We start from the raw sequence: 19733 nt of genomic DNA, 5'->3' as shown, positions 1-19733 counted from the left end.
GAAGGGGTTGTATTTAAAAGGAGGCGTTAAATACAAGTTCATACATATATACGGGACAAAAACAACAACAGCATGAAGTTTTGTATCTTTTGCGAGTCGCGTTATCATTGTTTTGCAAAATCCTCTCAGTTTTCTGCAATTATTGTGAATTCAAAAAACAGGAGTAGAAGTAGATACGTATTTGCTATTTTATCTGAATTTTGAAGCAACACAATGATTCTTTAAAGGAAGGAACACATTTTTGAAGTTTCTGCTGTCTAATTGGACGGAATTTTGTTTTGTTTAATGGACGCACGCCCGCCCTGCCCAGTCTATAAGAAGCAGTAGCAAGCGGCGGCAGTGATGCGTGATGGTGATGATGTTGCGATGTTTATGAGAAAGATACCAATGTTGAAGAACAAAGAATTTCTCTCTAAAAAGGATTTACCTACCCTCCCCCAAACCCTTCTATTCGTGTCTTCCTGTCTTGGTAAAAATTTTAATAATACAAAACATACAGACACGAAGAACGATGATATTTTGAGACAATGTCGATGTCGGTGTCGAGTTGTCTCTCGAAAAACTCACGCTACATCTGCTTCTTCTTCGTTTCAAAAGTAAATGAAACGCTAGTTGAAATAATTTTAGCGAATTAATTTTCAATTAAAATTCATGCATAAAATAAAACAATACGATAGGTATAACGATGGAATATTATATAAATATAAATTTTAAGTAAACAAAAAAGTTTACATTTTTCTTAAGGAATATTGTTATAGAAATAAAGTGTGAAGGAGATGAAGGGAGAAATAGAGTGAGAGTAAAGAAGAAAGAAATAAAAGGACCAAGTTATTTCTGTGAAGGACTCTGCTTTTTCATTTAGAAATATTGGTAGTTTGGTGTTAATGTTGATGTTTCTGCGTTTTTCTCTTGGTGTTTTTTGTATTCATTTATTTTTTAAGATGATGAAGGTGCAAGATCTTAAATGTTGGAAAACAAATATTGGAGGAGGATTGTCCTGGTCTGATACGTATTTTCATCTGTGTGAATTTTTGGAATGATTTTTAAGCTTTCGTTTAACGGGTAAATGAATATACACGTCGATGATGAGTTACAAAAAAGTTTGGAAATTTTTGAGTTGATTGTGTTTACCAATAGATATTGGATTTTTTTCTGTCTGGTATTTTACTGCGTCTGGTATTGTAACTATCTTGAAATCCGTTTACCAGTAAAAGTCAAATTTCAATGACCAATTAATGTTTAATCATATTGCAAAGCTGTTTTCTTCTATATTAATTAATGAATTGGGTGGTGCAACAGTCCGTTGAAAACTAGGGCCTAGTGACTTACAACTCTCAACCATTTCTGTGTGCGAGTATTGTTTTCAGGGATGGAGAGGACCTACAGTTTAGATGCTGAATCCGAACGGCAAATTTGAGGAAGCACTTTTCTTGACAAGAATTACTCTTGGGAAATTTGTCAATTGATCGCAAGAGACATATTCAGGCATCGAACCCAAGACCTCTGGCATGACAGTCCAACGCACTTACCATCATGCCATGGGTACTACTATATCTTGTATCTAATTTTCATCAAATTTTTAACTAGAGACAAAATAAAAGACACAAATTTGACAATTTTTTAAAATATCTGCTTTCGATTTAAGCATTTAGTGACACCATCCACCTAGAAATGTCATTTAGTGGCTCAACCTATTCCAAAATGAAAGTAAAAGAATACATTGTTTTGACATATCAGGCTACAGTAAAATTACTTTCTTTTTATATCTCAAATGTTTGTTTTCAATTTCTTTATAAACAGTATTGACGACTTTAGAGTGTTAAGTTGTAAAATAATGACTTTTGTCACTTTATATTATGACATTAGTTAAAAACGTGTGAAAGATAGATATTTAAATCATTTCTTATTTCAGAAGTTTTTGAATGAACAAATTTCTTCTCAGATTGTCATTTATTGACGCCAGATTTTAGCTTTGCTGGTCATGTTATTAGGTAATAGATCGTCACTGATATTTAAAGTTGGAATTCAGTGACATGCGCTACTCGAAATCAAAGTTATTCAAAGTTGTCCGTAATATTTCCCTGGACTGTAATTTAGAACTTCCATTTGAAGTCAAGTTTCAAATGACATTTTCATATTTAATATTGTCATTTAGTGACGACCTTTTACTTTAAAATTTCATTAAGTGAGGTTTTCTTTGTGAAATATTGCCATTGAGTGGTATTTTTTTGAACTGAAGTGGTGGTTTGTCTTTTCTTAAATTAGATTGTAATTAAGTGACACTGACTGTGAAAAGGTTTATTGCTGTTTCATATGTTGGATTAGAAATTGGTAACATGGTGTCTTACAACTCAGATTAAGTGACGTCATCATAGAAATGTATCAGTGACATCTTTTGTATTAGATTTAATTTATGTTACTGATAATTATGACTTGAAGGATATTCTATGTTTGAATTTTTGAATAAGTGACGTTTGATATTTTAATTGACCCTATAAAACTCTTTTAATGTTTAAACTGATTAGATAGACTTTTAAATGACTGCCAATTAGTTACATCTATTATCTAAAGTTTGGAACAAATTACTGATTGTGTTTTGTTTTTATACCTAAACAGGTAAATGCTCCCAAGTCAATCCTAAAGATCTACGACCTATAAGTCTATCATCATTCCTTCTTAAGACCTTTGAAAGATTGATTGATATCCATTTAAGGGCACGTATCGATACAAGACTTCTGTTTTCGTCTCAACATACCTACTGTAAATGTAAATCGGTGGAAGCAGCGTTACACACTTTAGTACGCACCATCGAATATTCCCTCCATCATAAGGAGTGCCTTTAACAACTTGAACACATCTGCAATCACATTTTCAATGACATCTCTAAATGTAGAGAGTTCGCTTCGGGAGTTAATTCATTTAATGCTTACTAGCAGAATAATTAACTCAAAACTTGGCAACTCTTCTAGCAGACGATTTGTTAGTAGAGGGACACCGCAAGGTGGTGCTCTATCCCCTCTCCTCTGGAACCTATTGGTGAATGAAACCCTAACTAGTCTGGATGCGGAGGGTTTCAGAGTGATTGCCTATGCGGACGACGTTGATATAGCAGTTTCAGGAAAGTATCTTAATATCCTAAAAGAACTCTTACAAAATGCCTTGGACAGACTAATACTTTCGGCTGATCGGTGTGGACTGGGTGTTAACCCACACAAAACCGATTTGGTCTTATTTTCGAGGAGATACAAAATTCCATTTGTCAACCCTCCCTATATTAAAGAAATCCAATTAAAATTCTCAGACGAGGCTTAATACCTGGGTCTTGTCTTAGACAAAAAACTAAATTGGAAACGCAACGTACAGGAAAGAGTCAAAAAAGCTACTATAGCTCTCTTTTCTTGCAAAAAAGCTATTGGTAATAAATGGGGTTTACAACCCAGAATCACACATTGGCTTTACACGTCGATAATCAGACCGATTTAAACGTGCGGTGTGGGAGTATAGCCTGCTTTAGAGAAAGGTATAAAAAGGTATAAGTTAAATAAAGCCTAACGTTCAGCCTGCCTATGTTGGAAGAAGTCTTGTCTTTTCTCAAAGAAAACGTGATATCAACATCTGATATCCGTAATTTCTCTGACATCTAGGCCGCTATCAAATCTCTGGACTCTGTTTCTACAAACTCTATAACAGTCCATAACTGTCGATCATCTCTAATGGAGATGGCGCAACAGTTTAATATTCACCTTTGCTGGGTGCCAGGCCATAGAGACATTCCAGGTAACTGTAAGGCAGATGAACTCGCCAGGAACGGTACAGTTCAGCCCATCCTACCACGTTTGGCAAGTACTGGCATACGAATCGCTGCTTGTAAACTGCTAGACGCTGCGAGGAGGGCAGGCACCAGGTGGACCAACATCACCACGTGTCAAGCCACAAAAAACATCTGGCCAACACTGGATTTAAAACGTTCAAGGTGCTTGTTTTCTCTTAGCAGATCGCATATAAGCTCGATAAAAGATGTCATAACCGGACACTGTCTAATAGGAAAGCACGCACGAGATAGGCGTATTCTCAAATGACTTTTGCAGAAGCTGTATGGACGAGGAAGAGGAAGAAACGGTTCTTTATCTTCTCTGCACATGCCCTGCTCTAGCTCGAAAACGCAAGAATTACCTAGGAGAATTCTTCTTTAACGATCTAAACGATCTAAACTATATCGGTATAATCAGCCTCTCACGTTTCGTAAGGGACTCAAGCTGGTTCCATTGAGCTCAGGAGGAAGTCTCGAAATTCATGTGGTATTACTATGGGTTATTAAACTGGCCTAAGAGTGTCCGTTTCCATCTTGGACAGCCACTATAACCTAACCTAACTGATTGTTTTGAATGATTATGTGATCTAGTGCCATTTTTAAGTGGTATTTTCTGCCTCACCTTTGTAATCATGTGAATAGCTTATAATGTTAGCTTTCAAGTCATTCAGACAGAGAATTTTCTATCATTGAATCAGTGTTATATAATTTAATATATTTTTGTAAAACTTTTGCCAAACACAAAATATGACTGACCTTAAGAAAGGACAGTATTCGAAAAATCAGATAAACCTTTTTTGGGGAATTTTCTCCATTTTTGTTGTAATTTTTAAAGACTTAGAAACTTTATTATTCCCCTTAAGCCATATCTTTCCAAAAATTCAAATTTGCATTTAACCTTATTCTGAAAAAAAAACACTTCTAGAATTATTAAATTGAAAAAGAGAAGTGCGGGCCTTAAGGCCTTTTCTATATTATGCACGTCGTACATAATCTTATTTAAGACAAATTTTGAAATATGCCCATGAAAGTTGTCTAAATTGTTGTTGTTGTCTTGATTTTATGTCAGTCAAATTTATTTATTCCTACGGCAGTATCTCATCATCATAGGTTAGATATATGTACTTACCTATCTTTGTTTGGCATCAAGAACAAGAAGTAATCAACCATTAATCGTGATCACCATAATTAATCTATTAATTGACGCATTACAAGTCGCAACATATACATGCATACATATTGATATGATTATGCATATATGTATGAATATATAGGTAGGATCAAGGACATCTTCATCTTCTCTTGTGTATTTAATATATGGTTGATGTTTTATCGTCATCATCATCATCAAGCCTTTCCACCATATTATATTGATTCTTATTGCATGAGTGAAATTCCTTAAGGGAAAAACGATTAGAGTAAACTTTCATTACACTTTGCCTCAAACGCACAAAGTCACAAACGCGCACAAAGATATTGTACCTACAACCAACAACGTCGTCGTCGTCATCGTCTACAAAGGACATTGATTGATTGATTTACGATGAAAATGATAATAATGATGATGATGATGCTCATCTTCTTGTCCTTAATGTGATTTAAGTGTGCTTAGCTAGCTACACACATATATCTCCACCTTTTACTATCTATCGATACAATTATTATATCTTTTACTCCCCATATGTATCTATCTTATGAGTATGTATAACTTTCTCTATACAGAAGCTTATTGACCTTCTAAGATATTTTATCCTAATACACGTACTCATATATAAATTGTCTGAGTATGCATCACTCATCTAATTAGCAACATGGATTATTATAGATAAATGAGGCAATAATGTTAAATAAACCAACAGATTTAACTTACTAACAACACAATATCTAATAAGACCAACAAAAACGACAAAATATACATATATGTACATAATGTATATAGGTAAAGATACATAGGTATTCTTCTTGTGATACGCTATAATGCATAGACATTCCCTCATTAATCCTTGAGTAAGATGAAGCAGTTTTGCTGTGCAGCGAGTAAACTAGCATCATATCCTTTTGGAAAGTTTACTTTACTCTACTAAATACGAGGAATACGAGTTTATAGTGAAGAAGTACGACAAAGACGACGTTAAAGTCGTGTGTTGAGTAGAATTTTAACACAAAACAGGAGCGACTTCTATTTAATAGACAAAGTAATAATGAGTAAATTAATTTAGAACAAAGTGGGATGTAGAAAATCCTTTAAATTGATGTAGAATAAGTCTTTCAGTTGTGGCGGAAAAAAGTATCAGTATGATCGAATTGAAGTAGGTAAAGTTACATGGTATAATTTTTAAGTCCAAGCTCATTTGTCAAAACAACTGACATTTCTTAAAACCTTGTAAATTGTAAAACTGAAGTAGGACCTGAATTAAATTTTTTACAGACACTGATGACATCGACAAGTCATAAGTCTTCAATAATACAAAGTGAAAATATTTGTCTCCTTGTTTGATAAATTTGAAATTCTTAAAAACGATATATTTCCGTTCGTTTTATTCAAAACAGCCAAGAAAAAAAATATCAATTCATCAAATTTGAAGTTATCCAAATCTTTAAATAACCCAACACAATGCAGAAACTGCACATATGCACAAAAGAGCGATTTCCCACGATGCGCTCAATCTACTTTCTTAAGGTGGCGCTATAGTCTGGGGCGGACCTGGGCCTCAACCAGCATTCGTCTGAAGCCAGCTCGGTCCCTAGCTAGCTGTCTCCAGTTTCGCACGCCAAGTTTGTTGAGGTCCTTGGATTCGAAGACCTTCCGGGCTGGAGCATTGATGTTCATCCGCTCTACATGACCTAGCCATCTAAACCGTTGGACTTTAATTTTGCTAACTAGGTCCGTGTCGCTGTACAGCCCGTACAGTTCGTCGTTATATCTTTTCCTCCATTCTCCATCTATTCGTACGGGACCAAAAATCACCCGAAGAATTTTTCTCTCGAAGCATCCTAAGACGCACTCATCTTTCTTTGACAGGGTCCAGGCCTCAGCGCCATAAATGAGAAGCGAGATTATGAGTGTCGTATAGATGGTGATTTAAGATGCTCGATAGACGTCTTTACTTCTCAATTGCCTTAAAGGTCCAAAGAAGCAGAGATTTGCAAGAATTATTCTTTGTTTGATTTAATCGCTGGTGTCGTTTTCTGAGTTTATAGCGGTGCTGTAAACAAAGTCGTCAACTACCTAAAAGTTGTAACTGTCCACGACGTTTTGTCTACGATGTCGTTGTTCAATGTCCTTTATTGATGACAGCATATACTTGGTCTTGCCCTACTTGACCACTAAACCCATCTTCTTCGTTTCCGTCTCAATGCTCAAAAGTTCTCCACACTGATATCACGCTTTGATCTTCCAATTATGTCAATATCATCGTATCTGAATAATTGGATGGACCTTTGAAAGATTGTGCCTCCAGTGTTGACGGTTGAGTTTTGCACAATTCTTTCCAGAGCGTTATTAAAGAAGTCTCATGACAATGCATCGCCTTATCTTAAACGTTTTTACCTCGATGAGATCTTTTCCGACCTTGCTAGAGCAGCGTGCATTCTCCATCTTCACAAACGGATAAGATTGACATGGATGCCAAAACTAGACATTGCTAGTTAGAGCTCTTCCCTATCGATGGTGTCATACCCGGCTTTAAAATCGATGGGTATCGATTTGAAGCTCCTGGGTTTTTTCCAAGACCTGCCGTAGTGTAGCTCAATCAATGTTCATTAAATTAGGAACCCATAACAATATTTTCTTTAAGGATCTGCTTGAACTTCCAATGGTGATCTTGGTCACTTCATATAAAGAAAAAAGTCAGTATGGTATACTCAGGCGTATGCGTACTTTTTTTTTTAAATTTTAGCTCAATACAATTTTAGACTTGGAATTGATTTAAGTAGGAATTAATTAACTTCAGGAACATAGTTTAATATTCTTATAAGCACAGCAAAACAAGTTTTAATATAATGAGACAACACGATCTTTTGCTCTAGTACAGGCAAATCAAAATACAATTTTTTTAAAACCGCCGTAACTTCTTAACGCTGGTTCTTAGCAAAAAAATGTTAAATAATTATTTTATAGTGGACCTTATCATCTACAAAGTTTTGCTAAAAGCTTTCTTCTAGCTTTTACCATTTAAAAGCTGAATCCTACTACCTTAATGACTTCTCGTCCTTTGATTTGTATAGACTTTTTGTGACTTGTTAATAACGATTCCCTCAATGTCTGTATCATTTTTCATCATTAGCAAATTATTTTAAATTGAAATGTCTTTTTTTGACTAGAAAGGACTTCAAAAATTTGATAGCGGGAAAAGTGGCTGTCATTTAATTATTCTGAATATTTTTAAGATTTTCTAAAAACGCATTGTTCTAATAATTGTTCCAATAAGATGTTTTATTTTCATATTAAAAAAAAGGATCATATCCTTTTCATTTAATGGTGTTAAATTACAACATCTCTGTTTCCAATTATATTTGTACTTGTTAGAAAAATAATTTGGTCAGAAAATTACTTATTTTGTTTTATTTTTGTGACTTTGTTGGTTTTGTGACTTTTTAAAAATAAACGTCGTCTTTATCAATACCTTCCAATCCCGTTAACATAGCTCGGTAGTAAAATCCAATTATGCCGACTGTTGCAAAATCTTCATTTTCGAATTGGTAAAGTCCTAAAAACGGCACCAAACACTGACAAATTAAAATCTGATTTAAACAATCATTTATTGATTATCCAGAACCCAAATATGACAATTCTGACTTTTAATGTAGGGAAAGAAAGCTACGAGATGAAAATGGACCTCATTACTGAAGAAGATCCGGATCTTTGATGCGTTTCAAAGGAAGATATCAGCGAAGGTACAAAAGGTTGTTAACCTTTGAAATGATTGACGAACAGTCAAAAAAACTAGCTTTTTGTCAGCAACAATATTCTCATTCGTTTCCAAGTATTGCACACGGTTCTTAAACCAGAAGCTCAAATTTGTGACACAGTTTCATTATTGCCAGCCGAGATCAGAAGTGCTTTTGTTTTACGCACTGCGAGAATTTTAATAATTTCAGTACGTTTTTGAAACGTGTAACTATCTATTTTTGGCAGAGACTTAGTTTTACTTGAAAAGTATCTAAAGACGAACGCTTGAAAAGTGACTTCTGTCAAATAGGTTACTATTTATTTGGAGAATATTTACTAATTCAGTAACCGATTAATAAGGAAACATCTGCAATATCCGTGACAGTGTGCAGGTTACAGTTAAGTTCAAGACTGTTCGAATGGATAAAAAAACGCAGCTTTTTACATAACACATTTTTCCAAATTTGTAGTGTTTTGTGACTTAGCCCTTAAGTCATAAAATGTAAGCTAAAACTAAAGCTGAATTCTAACAATCAAAAACAATGGCTTGAAAAACCTTTGGAACATAATTTTCACTATCAATCTTTTTCCACAATGAAGTTGAAAAAGATTGATAGAAAAATTGGTAAAATATGTCAGTTGAGTGGCATCCCTGAGTATGACTTTGGTCAGGTCATCACCGTAAACGAAGGTCGATGAATAGATATAGGTTCCTATTTTGTCTCAATTGGTATGATATGAAATTAAGTGGCTTCACATTTAAAATTCTTCAAGATTACAAGGGCTTGGTTTTGGTCATCTCAAGTGAAGTTGAACTTACTAGCATGATCGTCGAACTTGGGCATTTGAGGTATTCTCACGTCACAAGTTTATGTGAATTAGCCACTAACCAATTCATGTTACTATATTTTTTATAAAAGCAACAGAATGGGAACGTTAAGTAGTTCTTGTGGTCTTTATGTGTGCTAGACATCATAAGACCAGACTTTTGCGTAAGATTATGATGTCCTTTATTCTATTTCATCATCCTGGGGGAGAGAATTGTTGGTCCATCCACACAACGATTGTATGTCCCTTTGGTGCATTGGTCTAGACGGCAAAAAAGTGTCACTAGACACCATCTACTGGACAATCAGATTCGACCCATTTACGTTAGTCGAAAACCCTACCCTCTCCTTTGAAATCACTCTCCTTTTAACACCTCGTTGTTTCCCCACACTGCTCCTTTATTGCAATTCAAATCCAACCCTGGGCGGGTGAATCTTATTCGCGCTTTTTTTTTGTTTTTGTGTGTGAAAATATGTGACACTTGAGAGTGTGCACTTGAGAGTCATTAAAACGCGTTTGAGTTCCGTTTTCAGGTATGTATGTACTCGTATGTATGTACGCCACTGCCGTACGGTACACGGTACGTATATTCCTCACTAAATTTCCCGTTTATCATTTTCATGCATCGTGGGACTACTTAAGGGCGGTGGTATGTTGTTGTGTAGCTAAGCTTATAGCTTGCTATAGTCCATGATGATGTGGATGGGGGTTAGTTTGAAGAGTACGAGTGGAGTAGGGTTCTAGCTATAGTTCTAGAGAGAAATTTCAAAATAACAATGACTAAAAAAAAACTAAACTAAACTAAACTAAACCTATGCATAACTAAATATCCTGTCAACTTGTGAATGTGTATTTATATTTATTTACGCTATAACGCATACATTTTGCATAAAACAAACACACACACACAAAAACAACGCCCCCTGGTGTATAAAACAGTACGTAGAAGAGTTGGCACAAAATGGAGTACCTATTGTTTTAAGATACCCACCAGAGATAGAGAAGGCGTTAGTGACGATCATGATGACGACAGTGGGTTGGTGGGGAGAAGAGGGTTGTAGTGAAAGGCAATGGGGGATGTTGTAGCTTTCCATCTTCACTTCATTTGCATCGGGAGTGGTGTTGCGACGAGCGAGAGTATATTATATGTTCTACTATAGGTACGGTACGGTACGGTACTGTCTATATAATACACATTTGAGCATAAGTCGGCTCGGCTGTAGGTATAGAAATTTTTGTTGTTTAGAGGCGTAGGTATAGAATAATATTCCAACGTGACGCAAAACTGGGTGAAATAAAATTTGAATAAAATCATTTGCATTCATTTTTACCTTCAACCTCGAAGCTTTATAACTTTAACTTGGTTCAATTTTTTCTTTTTGTATTATATTTTTGCTTTTGTTGTTGTTGTTGTAGTTTTTAGAGAAGGTTACTGATGCGAAGTCTTCAGAGGGAAAAAAGAGAGAGAGTGAGAAGTCAAGTCTTCCTCTAAACAGGGTCGGAGGCTTTTATAATGAACATTGAACAACTTAACTATACCTTACCTATGGATGGGATGGTATATGGGGGTTGAGTGGGAGAGAGGAGGCGTGAGGTAATGTAGGTAGTGATAGCGCGGAAAAAATACTTTTCCTTTTTTTTATTTATTTATTGTTGTTAACACTTTTCGCTGTTTATTTAACTTTTTTTTTCTGCTTCTTCTTCTTCTTTTTGTATTAACGCAGGCAAACAGAGCGAAAGGGATACAAAAAAACATTAAGTTGTTGAAATATTTTACAAGCTAAGGTCATGTCAGCAATAACTAGGATCCTTTTTGGAATTTTCTTTTTTTTTTGTTGTATTTGTTTTGTTTGCTTGACTTGGAGAGAGAGGATTTATATAATAATTTTTAACTCAAATTCTAGGTCATAAAGAAATTGTAGGTAAGGTAAAAGGCAGGCTCTCTAGGTAAGCTATTTACCATGAAACGAGGTGTGTCAGATTGTATAGTTATAAAAATAAAAATAAATACAAAAAAGAAAAAAATAAGTGGGACAATAAAAAGGAAATTTTTCAATTGCCTCACAGGATGCTTGAATGGTGTTGGGAATGGTGGTTGTGAACCCGGTGCGGTTGTAATGTTTATGCCTATGTGTTGAGAAACATTTTTCTATATAGTTATACACGCAGTACTTCGTCGTAGGTATATATGTATGTATGTATTTAAGCGATTGCTCGTTTTTCATCAAGGTTTTTTGCGGTTTAATCGATTTAACTCTCAGTGTTGGTAGATGAAAGGATTATTTAATGCTCACACATTCATTTTGTGGTTATCGTGTGGTACCGTTTCGTAATGGGATTTTCTCTCTGATTAAAAACTGGATTAATATACATATATGTTATAAGTAGGTATGTACATATACAAGAAGCCTTTAAGAGATGCCTTTTTCCCATATACAGCCTCTAACTATACTTACATCCATACTTATATGGATTTTCGAAATCAAAGATTGATTGGTTGCTTTAAGGATGTTTTTGCAGCAGCTGCATTTATATCCACAAAAAAATGTTGGCCAATATAAATAACTGTAGACAATTTGTATAAGCACTTGAGAAGATGCAGTTTTTATTTTTATTCGAAACAATTACATGAAAATAATTATACAGTGTTATCCATTTTGCGGTTTCAAAAGTAAACATAAATAAAATAGACATTAAATATTTGTTAGTAAGTAAGTAAGGTTCAATCATAGCTCCAGACCAAAGACCTCACCAAAAAGTGACTTTTTTTTGGATGATATGGCCTTGTTTCAATTACTTGAGGATTCTCTGAAACCCGCTGAGTGAGAAATGTGCTTCATCGCTGAAGAAAATTTTGTTGTTCATGCACCATTCGGCTTCAGCTGGCTTCAGTCATGTGTGAGCTGATCTTTTGGAACTGCAAAATGGATAACTCGTAATAGATTTTTGCACCTTAAGACTGAGAAACAGGATTAAAGAGGATCCTTCAACTTTATCTTGATAAATTTTTAAATTGATAAATTTGTATCTCGTGTGAATTTTCTGTGATGAAATTTGTATTCTTTTCCTAAGGAAAGCTTACAACTCATGATAAATAAATAAATTAAAAAAAAAAAAGAAAAATAGACTTCGAAATGAACGAGCTATGACCCAATTATATCCTTGATTGCTGTTTAACTTTTTTTTTCATTTGTCTTGGTTTCCTTTCTTGATTATCCATAGAACGACGCCAATAATTATTATCCTCTCGGTCTTGATCTTTTTCTTTTCTTTTTGAGAATCCTTACAAAAAATATAAATGACAGAAAAAAATAGAAATAAAACAATAACAAGGACGAAGTAAAAAAAGTGCTCGAATTACGAATTGACTTGCAAACAGATAATAAGAATTATTTTATCCCCGTAGTGTCCTTTTTTCGTTTTTCATCCTAATAAAGCAAATTTTGTTCTTATGAAATAATAGTCAATGACATCTGGTGGGTTGTAACAAATTGCTGATAAAAATGGACGAAAAATCTTATGAATCTTATAAAACTTAGCAGAATTAAGACAAAATGAGATAGTTTCAAAAGAATGCCATCTGACTTTGATCTATAATAATTTTGTCCACTTATAAGTCTGAAAATTCAATGCAGTTTTTAACAATCCATAATGTACCCTTTAGGCAACAGAATCCTTCAAGAAAGACAAAACGACGAATTATTTCTTGGACCAAAGTCACAAAAAAAACTCCAAACGAAAGAAAACTAAATAAGACAGAGAGAAATAGGATCCAAAGTAATTAGATATGTATAAGGTTACCTTTAGATACATTTATATATTGTATATACCGCCACAAGCTACACCCTGCACAAAATAAAAAAAATTGGGGTAGATAGGTACTCATTTTAATTTTCTCAACTTATAGCCATCAAGACAATACACATAGCTATACACATTTACCTTACCTATACTAATTTCTAAGTGGTGCGGGTATAACGGCTAGAGAAAATATCCTTGAATTTGTATATATATTTAGTCGTATTTTATTTTTTCCATTTTATTGCTTTATCCTTGCCCGAAGGACTATTTTCTTCTTTGACATAATGTCCAAATGTTAAGGTAGGTAGGTAGGTATATAATAATCCCCAAAGGAAGAGTCAGCGTTCGTTCAGTCGAGTCGGTCGGCTTTGGACGTCCTTTTTCCTTGAGAATTAAACACGAGATGTATAAGGTGCAATGAAATAAAAAATATATATATACAAACAACTAAAAATAAAAAGGACTCGCTTCATATCTAAGAACTCAGTAAAAGATTTCTTTCATTTTATTTTCTCTCGCTTCTTCGTGTTGCTTTTTGTACTTTAAGGATGATATTTGGCCTGTAGCACCTAATTGGGTATTTTTGAGAAGAAGCAAAAACTGCTAAGAACCCGAAATATAACAAAAATAAGAAACAAAATAAACACGAAAAAAGGCAAAATTTATTGTATTAAGGGGAGTGAATTGGGGCTTATACACCCTTTTATTATTATTATTATATTTTTTTTAAGGGTAAGATTATACGTATAATTATTATCTATATATATTTACTTTTGTTGTTGTTTTTCTTCTTCATTTAGTTCTTCATTTACTAATTAGTTTATGTGGAATTTTGTTGTTTTATTTATCTAATTTTTTATTGTTGTTTTTGTGTCTTACGCAGGTCTTACGATCTTCACTTCATTAACTAGAGCAGATGAATCCTTAGATACAAGAGAAGGTGCTGATTTAACATTAAAATGTCGCTTCACTGAACATTATGAATCGAATAATTTCTCATTTTATTGGGCGCGATGGACAGCGAATCCGGTGCAATTTGATAATGTTGCTATTAGTGATGTACCATTGAATTCACAATACAGGTAAGCGTAAATTTCTTTATTATTATTGTTTTCATTTTGGATTCTTTTATTCTTGACAAAAAGATATAGTTTATGATAAAATGTTAGAGTATTGAACATTTTGTTGAAGGGAGCTGGAAAACGTTTTGTTAAGGTTTTAACTATTATCAAAAAATACTTTTAAAAATCACTTAAAAATATAATGTAGAACTTTCCAACAAGAAGTTTAATTTTAATGAACAATCAAATAAGTGCTTTTTTAAGAGAAATAAATGGAAGTTTTATTTTTTTTTTCAAAGAGAAATGTCTGTCATTTAGAATGAATGGATGAATATGATCATTCTTGACTTTTTCGAGCCCCAAATTTCATAATTCTGTTTATTAATACAACTACTGATATGAAAATTTACATTATCGCTGAAGATAATTTGTCGATGAAAAATCTTATCATTTTTTTCCGTTTCAATCGACGAAGATACAATGATTCGGGTGACCAAAAATTACTGCAATGTCCCAAAGGCAGTAATAATTTTTGGCCATTCGTCAAAAACATGATGAATTCTCCCTCGGTTCCTACGCTTGTTGTCTATGACAATCATTTATTTAGCTCTTTTGATAAAGCTAACTTGTTTGCAAGGCACTTTGCCGAAAGTTATACTTTACTAAATAGTGTAATGTCTCTCACAGTTCTTGAACGCGTAAATAATTCTATGGAACCAATCTTTTTTCGTATTGGTACTGCGTGGAGAGTTCTCAAAGATCTCAACATTCAAAAATCCGCTGGTTCAGATAGTATCACCGCTATCATTCTGAAGAGGTGTTCTTCCACGCAAGCAAAAACACTGCGTACTATCCTATTTTTCTGCGCTTGTTTCGGATAGTTGAAAATCTGCTTTGGTTCAGCCGATCCCAAAAAATGGCGAATCTTCCTCTCCCGATAGCACAACATCTCTTCTTTCCTAGGTCATGGAAACGCTGATTAATTTTCAGCTTCCGAAATAATATCTTGAGGAACGGAATCTTCCTAATAACAGCCAATACGGCTTTTGTAGCAATAGGTCAACTCGTGATCTCGAATAGTGGATAAAGTAAGATTGTTACACTTGATATTTCAAAGGCATTTGATAAAGTCTGGCATCTTGATCTCTTATCGAAAATGAGTGCTTTTGGAATTGACCAATCTCTTCTTCTTGGATTAAAAATTTTCTTTCGAACCGTTCAATACAAGTTGTTTTGGGTCTGAAACCCATACAATAAATGCTGGTGTGCCCCAGGGCTCCGTTTTGTCTCCGACACTTTTCCTCATTTTTTCATATGATCTCCTGTCTGTTACTTCTAATCCAATACATTGTTCCACTGATAAAAGTGCTCTTGGCTTTTCATATTCGTTTCCAGACTCACAATCGTTCTCTTCTCTTCGGAGGTGGAACTGCTGCGGCAAAATATGATAAGCTCATTAAATTCCAATCTAGCATTGTACAATGGGAAATAAGAGACCGCATGGAGTTTAATGCTTCCATATTCTAAAATATTGCAGCGTATGCAAAATAAAAGTGTTATAAATAAACGGTGATTTTTTAAGAGCTTGAGAACTTTTTTTAAAAAAAACGCATAAAATTTGCAAAATCTCATCGATTCTTTATTTGAAACGTTAGATTGGTCCATGACATTTACTTTTTGAAGATAATTTCATTTAAATGTTGACCGCGGCTGCGTCTTAGGTGGTCCATTCGGAAAGTCCAATTTTGGGTAACTTTTTCGAGCATTTCGGCCGGAATAGCCCGAATTTCTTCGGAAATGTTGTCTTCCAAAGCTGGAATAGTTGCTGGCTTATTTGTAGACTTTAGACTTGACGTATCCCCACAAAAAACACTCTAAAGGCGTCAAATTGCATGATCTTGGTGGCCAACTTACCGGTCCATTCCTTGAGATGAATTGTTCTCCGAAGTTTTCCCTCAAAATGGCCATAGAATCGCGAGCTGTGTGGCATGTAGCGCCATCTTGTTGAAACCACATGTCAACCAAGTTCAGTTCTTCCATTTTTGGCAACAAAAAGTTTGTTAGCATTGAACGATAGCGATCGCCATTCACCGTAACGTTGCGTCCAACAGCATCTTTGAAAAATACGGTCCAATGATTCCACCAGAGTACAAACCACACCAAACAGTGCATTTTTCGGGATGCATCTGCAGTTCTTGAACGGCTTCTGGTTGCTCTTCACTCCAAATGCGGCAATTTTGCTTATTTACGTAGCCATTCAACCAGAAATGAGCCTCATCGCTGAACAAAATTTGTCGATAAAAAAGCGGATTTTCTGCCAACTTTTCTAGGGCCCATTCACTGAAAATTTGACGTTGTGGCAGATCGTTCGGCTTCAGTTCTTGCACGAGCTGTATTTTATACGGTTTTACACCAAGATCTTTACGTAAAATATTCCATGTGGTCGAATAACACAAACCCAATTGCTGCGAACGGCGACGAATCGACATTTCACGGTCTTCAGCAACACTCTCAGAAACAGACGCAATATTCTCTTCTGTACGCACTGTACGCATTCGTGTGGTTGGTTTAATGTCCAATAAAGTAAACTGAATGCAAAACTTGGTCACAATCGCATTAATTGTTTGCTCACTTGGTCGATTATGTAGACTATAAATCGGACGTAAAGCGCGAAACACATTTCGAACCGAACACTGATTTTGGTAATAAAATTCAATGATTTGCAAGCGTTGCTCGTTAGTAAGTCTATTCATGATGAAATGTCAAAGCATACTGAGCATCTTTCTCTTTGACACCATGTCTGAAATCCCGCGTAATCTGTCAAATACTAATGCATGAAAATCATAACCTCAAAAAAATCACCCTTTATTATCAGATTAGCTGAACATTAGCCATGCACATAATTTGTAACCCGAAAGGTGTATTATCCCAAAAAATTGGGTTTTCTCAAAATTTCATCTTTATTGGGGAATTTTTAAATGTCAAGTTTTTTACAATCTTTTCAAAATTCCAAAAAACCCAACAAATTTAACTTGAAGTCATAAAGTATACCCTTTTCGAATTTTTTTAAAGACCCAACTATATTTTCTCTTTATAGGTGTTATCAAAATTAAAGTTTTGAATTTGGTTTAAACCTTTTAATGCGTGATTTGGTTGCTTTATTTTTTTCGGCAACACACATTATGACAGCTTGTTTCATATTTTGTTGTCAAAATGCGTCCTCTGCTTAAAAAGTTCATCACACGCGTCTTCCTTCTTAATCGACCTTCCATGGGTGTCCTTTGAGCTTTTTTGATTAAATTTTGCACCAAATTTACATTGTTGGACATTAGACCACCAACACTAAGGAATAGAGGAAAATACCGCAGCTGTTTTGGAAACCGTAAATTATCGATTTTCCGCCACTTGGTTCCGTTCCTCTGTTACTCTACTACTTGAACAAAACAAAGCTGTTACAAGAACTGAAACCGAAGAACCTAAAATAACTCCAAATTTTGTTTTAATGAACTTTTCTATTAAAAATTCTGTTCAGTAACGGGACTAACAAATATGGATTATGGGCTGGTAGAATCATTGGGTCGTATTTTGTTTCCATGAAAATTTTATTTCACGTTTGGTTTCGGTCAGGAAGCTGTGTTTAGGCTTATGCCTATATTGTTTATCCTTCTTCGATGGACATACTAGAAGATGGTCGAAGTCTTTAAAACCGTGTGACGAAATTAGACTAAACAAGATCACGATTTGAGACATAACAGCTGAAAAAATAATCCTCAATCATTAAATTATATCAACCGTACTATCGATTCAAATAATGATTCAAAGTACTTTTCTGAATTTTAAGTGTTTTTTCCTAATTTCCAATAGCTCTTAAAAAATCACTCTAGTTTGAAGAGCAAAAGTTGATTTCCCGAAACAAACGATTTCATGAACGATACAAAAAAGCGAAGCGGACATTTCACATAATTGAATCAACGCACAGTTCCCGAAAAATGATGAATGAAAATGAAGAAAAATATCACTCCAAGTATTGACAACTTTTTTTGATCTATCATCTAAGCTTGAGTAGCTCGTTGTAGAAACTCTCCCCCTCTTTCTCCTCACCCTGATATTGTAGAATTCATCCAAATGACCAATTTCAAAAATTGACATAACATTTCTCAGCAAAAAATTTCAAGTATACTCTTCAAAAAAATTCCCAAATTAAATTCACTCAAAAAAATAAATTATTCTAAATCACTTAAGAATCTTATTTCTTTCTACTATGGCAATTTCCCCACAAAAAAAAAAAACGTAAAAAAGAGGCCCTTCACAGGATATTCAACTTAAAGAAATAAAAATATTTATTCAACTTAGAGACTGAAGACATTTAAAAAATATACTTACCCAAAAAGCAAGTATATAGCATATCGTCGTTTGTCTGTCAAAAAGCCAACAAAATCAGGCAAAATCACAAAAAACAGAAAAAAAAACTCTGACACACCACTAAATTGGTTGTCCTATTTCAAGGATAAATGCCTTCAAGCTCTCTGAGATGACACCCAATTTGTTCAATAGCCGTCCGTTTGTGTCGTCTCCACGCATCCTATTACAAATTTAGATCTCTCATTTGCTGCCAAAAATAAAATAAATTAATTTTTCTGTTCTTTTCATTTCTTTTTTTTTCGGTTCGTTTGGTATAGTCCTTCTTTATGCAGACATTTGTAGAATAAGGTATACGTAGATATACCTAAGATATTAGTAGATAAAGATTCCTCACGAAGACAGACGATCTAAATTCGCACACTCATGAAAGATTATAGCTATTTAGGCAAAAAGAAATGAAGATTTTTCCTTCCGGTTTTTTCGTCTAACGGAGGCAATCATTTTCGTTTCTCACTTCTCGATTTTCGTTGTGTCTCCTTTTTAACTTTTGGCTTCTATTATTCGTTTTTTTTCCTACTCTCTTCACAAAAGCTCGAGCAGCTTAGGAGATGGGCGGGTGTCCTGTATGTACACGAAGGAAGAAATTCCTGAAACAATAATTTTTCGATTCTATTATAACTTTCGACATAAATTTGAGAAGAAAAAGACAAAATTAGAGGCGCATTGCAATAGTTTAGTCGTCCTTTTTCGCGTTCCATGCAATATTTTACTGTATTGGGATAGCCTAGCCCTCCAGGTCGATGTGGAAGGATATTAGGTATAGTTTGTGGAATAGAGGCAGACATTGCTGTCGAGAAGGAAAAGAAGTTGAATAGGCTACCATATCGATGCCAATATAGTCGAAGGACACGTATTTATCTGAATTTATCTATGCCGTGCATTTTTGGAATCTTAACTAAACTCATACATATACATAACT

General features: G+C 34.5%; 1 protein-coding gene across 4 annotated transcripts in view; it reads left to right on the top strand.

The window, feature by feature from the left end:
• Positions 1 to 19733, top strand: part of LOC129951096 (nephrin-like) — a 556044-nt gene that overhangs the window by 301183 nt on the left and 235128 nt on the right. For all 4 annotated transcript variants that reach the window (XR_008782130.1, XM_056063107.1, XM_056063106.1 and 1 more), the window contains one exon: positions 14215 to 14413. Coding sequence is in view for 3 of the 4 variants with exons in the window: in XM_056063107.1 (XP_055919082.1) it covers positions 14215 to 14413 (199 nt within the window). In the remaining variant the exon portion in view is untranslated. The remainder of the gene's footprint in view (positions 1 to 14214; positions 14414 to 19733) is intronic.

Source organism: Eupeodes corollae, chromosome 3 (assembly GCF_945859685.1).
Source record: "Eupeodes corollae chromosome 3, idEupCoro1.1, whole genome shotgun sequence".
Lineage (NCBI taxonomy): Eukaryota > Metazoa > Arthropoda > Insecta > Diptera > Syrphidae > Eupeodes > Eupeodes corollae.
This window is presented reverse-complemented; position numbering and strand designations above follow the sequence as displayed.